This window comes from Camelus ferus, chromosome 16, assembly GCF_009834535.1.
Source record: "Camelus ferus isolate YT-003-E chromosome 16, BCGSAC_Cfer_1.0, whole genome shotgun sequence".
Taxonomy (NCBI): domain Eukaryota; kingdom Metazoa; phylum Chordata; class Mammalia; order Artiodactyla; family Camelidae; genus Camelus; species Camelus ferus.
The window spans coordinates 46,622,643-46,625,827 of record NC_045711.1 but is presented as its reverse complement, the minus strand read 5'-3'; the positions used below and the strand labels follow the sequence as shown (position 1 = coordinate 46,625,827).

Sequence of the window (3,185 nt, the reverse complement as noted above, 5' to 3'; positions counted from 1 at the left end):
TTACCATTTATGCCTGGGAGGGGCTCCATCTACAAAGCCACAAATGTCTATTTCACGCAGCTCCCAAATGCCCAATGAACCATGACCTGATTAGGTCAGAACCACCAGGAACATTAAGGAAGGACTTGGAAAGCTTTGGAGAAGTGGTGAATTATCCAGGCACTTTCTCAAACCCCATTTCTCTGGAAGGAAGAACAGATCCGGGAGGCCAGCCTACTTGCTTCATTTTCACACATGGTCAAAATTGAAGAGTTGGGACTGGGGACTTCTGAGACCATTGGGTACACAATAGGGGGTGGACAGGGAGGGAGGGAGAGGTACTCTCCATCGTTATCCACTCTGCCTAGCTGTCATCTTCTTAGAAAAATGCTAAATGGGCAATGTAATCACAGGGGTGAATCTGCTATTTCTTGTCTCCTCTACCCTCACTGGGATGGGGATGGGCTTTGGAAACAAAAGGGAATCCAGAGAACGCTGTCCTGCCACTTGTCTCCTTCCACATTTATTCATGATCAGCTCAATCCATGAAAGCGGTTTCTAAAGTGCTCTACAGAGCTCTAGATAGAAAATATGAGACTAATTATCATGGCAGCTGGTACTGGTTATGGTGATTATTGCCACTGCCAGGATGAATGATTATGACTAGGACAGGTCCTTCAGGTGATGTTACCTGGTTGGACTGGACTGTATCTCTGGGCCTCCCTGGCTCTCTGGGACATATGGAGTACTCGGGCTGTCCAGGAACAGCCCAGGAGTGTTGGTCTGGGAAATGTATCACCTCTGGGAGCCTCTTATCAGAGTCCTGGGCCCCAGCTTGGCCCTGGCAGGCTCCTAGTCTCCCGAGGATACCCCCACTTCCCCCTCCCTTCCAGCCTGGGTGTCCCTCACGGAGTAGCGCTTGTCTTGACCTTGGCCAGGACCTTCTTCTCCTTGACCCGGCGGTTCTGAAACCAGATGGTAATCTGGCGCTCAGAGAGACTGGTGGCCACCGAGATCTTGCGCCTCTTGTCCTTGGTGATGAACTTGTTAGCGGAATACTCACGCTCCAGCTCACGCAGCTGCCCCTTGCTGTAGGGAATGCGTTTCTTGCGGCCGCGGCGAAAGGCGCAGCCATCTGGAGGGTGCTGCGTGCTTGAGTCTGGCAGCAGGAGAGGCAGGGAGAGAAAGACATGCTCAGATCACCGCCTGGTGCAGACCCAGGCCCCACAAGTGAAGTCATCCCATAGAAGCACCCAGGCCACCCTACAGGCATTTGTGCACTCCCATTCCCCCAAAGCACAGGAGGACATCTCAGCATCCAGATGGCTCTCCGATCACCCCTCAGCCGTGGAAAGAAGAGGTTTCTGCAGGCCACCTTTACTCATCACTGCCCTCACACCTGCAAGTCTGCAAACACACCCATCTCTCAGAGCCAGACCTTTGCCCACGGTCAACACACATCCACCCTCACGAGCATTTTCCAGCTCTTGGCCACCCATAGATTCTACAGGCAATTTCTGTATAGGAAGGAACACATTTCTGCCTCCACTCCCGACACAAACACACACACACACACACACACACACACACACACATATGCACACACACATGCACCAATGTACACACCTAAGTCATGGCTGCAAAAAATCTAAACTTCCCTTTGGAAAGTGAAAAACTCATCTGAGAGAAAGTGAGATGTTGCATTCTTTACACAGCATCCAATATCTCTGTTTCCACCCACCCTACTCCACCCCCACACTAAAGGAATTGAGAGTTATTTAACCCTTTTGTAGAATTAAACTGGGATCCTATTGGGCAGGGACACCCTGAGCCCCAGACAACAGCTAAGAGAGCCAAACACTCTGATATGTTGAAAGACTGGTCCCAAGGCCTCCTGTGGAGGTCAGGGGGCCAGGTGGGCCTCAGGTTTCAGACAGCACCCAGCACTGACCCTCTGGGGCCTCCACCCAGGCTCTCTAACTGCCTAGACTCCTTCAGAATCCTAAAAGCCAACCAAGGAGAACCAAGTTCCTCCTCACCAGCCCCAAATTTCCTTCCACCTCCTCCCAGGCAAGTGCCAGCACAGCCTACAACCCAACGCTTGGCGCCAAAGGGATCCAGAGTAGTGGGCAGTTTACCTGCGAATGCCGCCTTCCAGAAGGGACCCGGTGGGTTCTGTTCTCCCTGGCAACACATCTGGCTGTTCCAGCCACCAGTAAGGGCCCAGGGCTGGTAACTGTCCACAGGCAGCAGGGAGTCGTGGCGAGGCTCCCCAGGGCCGCCCAGGGTCTGTACCACCGACATATCCAAGTAACTGGCCATAGGCTGGTAGGGTCCCGGGTACCCCGGATAGAAGGCAAACTCGGTAGGACGGCTGGCGTACTCCTCCCCGGAGGCGGGAGTCTCCGCAGGGTAGGCGGCCAGGCTGGCACCCTGGGCACAGGGTTTCAGCGAGCTCCGGGACACTCGGCAGGAGTAGTACCCGCCTCCAAAGTAGCCGTAAGGCACCGGAGCTGGGGGCGCCCCCTGGGGCACCCCGGGGCATGGGTGGCACTGCTTTGGCGGTTCCGCGGAGCCTGGCAGATCCAGGGGGGCGTAGTTGACAGCGGGCATCAGCGTCGGCGTCGCCGCTGGGTGGCTGGTCAGTGGGGAGTGGACGACGAGATTCCGACTCGCTCCCGTTCCCAGCAAGCCTTCGATCTCCTTGGCCCCGTCCAAGGTGGCATAATTGCCGGGTTCCATCGGGCCGAGGGTCGGTTCATGGGGTGCTGGGGGTGGGGGATACAGGGGGCAGCCAGCTCGCTCTCCCCACCCAGGCCCCGGGAATCCAAAGCGTTTTAAATCGCTCCCAGCTCGCTCGGCGCCTGCATTCGCTCAGCCCGGCCGTCCTGACGCAGGAGACGCAGGTGCCCGGGCACGCGCGCTGATTGGCTGCGGCCTGGCGGAGAGAAGCTAGTAAAATCTTCATGGCAGAAATCGCAAAAATACTTTCTCTCTCTCTCTCTCCCTCTCTCCCCCTCTCTCCCCCTCTCTCTCCTCCCCCTCTCTCTCTCCCTCTCTCTCCCTCTCTCACCCTCTCTCTCCTTCCCTCTCTCCTTCCCTCTCCTCCCCTCTCTCTTTCTCTCTCCCCCCACCCCCCGCCTTTCTCTCTCCTCCCCTCCCCCCTCCCGACTCCCCTTCTCCCTCCCTCCCTCCCTCTCTCCCTC

General features: G+C 56.4%; 1 protein-coding gene across 1 annotated transcript; it reads right to left on the bottom strand.

Annotated features, from left to right (window-relative positions):
- Positions 1 to 335: 335 nt before the first annotated feature.
- HOXB13 (homeobox B13) lies at positions 336 to 2,961 on the bottom strand. Its single transcript, XM_006176405.2, has 2 exons — positions 2,118 to 2,961; positions 336 to 1,138 (listed from the first exon to the last, which is right to left on the bottom strand). Exons 1-2 carry the CDS (start codon positions 2,719 to 2,721, stop codon positions 885 to 887), a joined length of 858 nt encoding a protein of 285 aa, XP_006176467.1. The 5' UTR covers positions 2,722 to 2,961; the 3' UTR covers positions 336 to 884.
- Between the last annotated feature and the right edge of the window lie 224 nt (positions 2,962 to 3,185).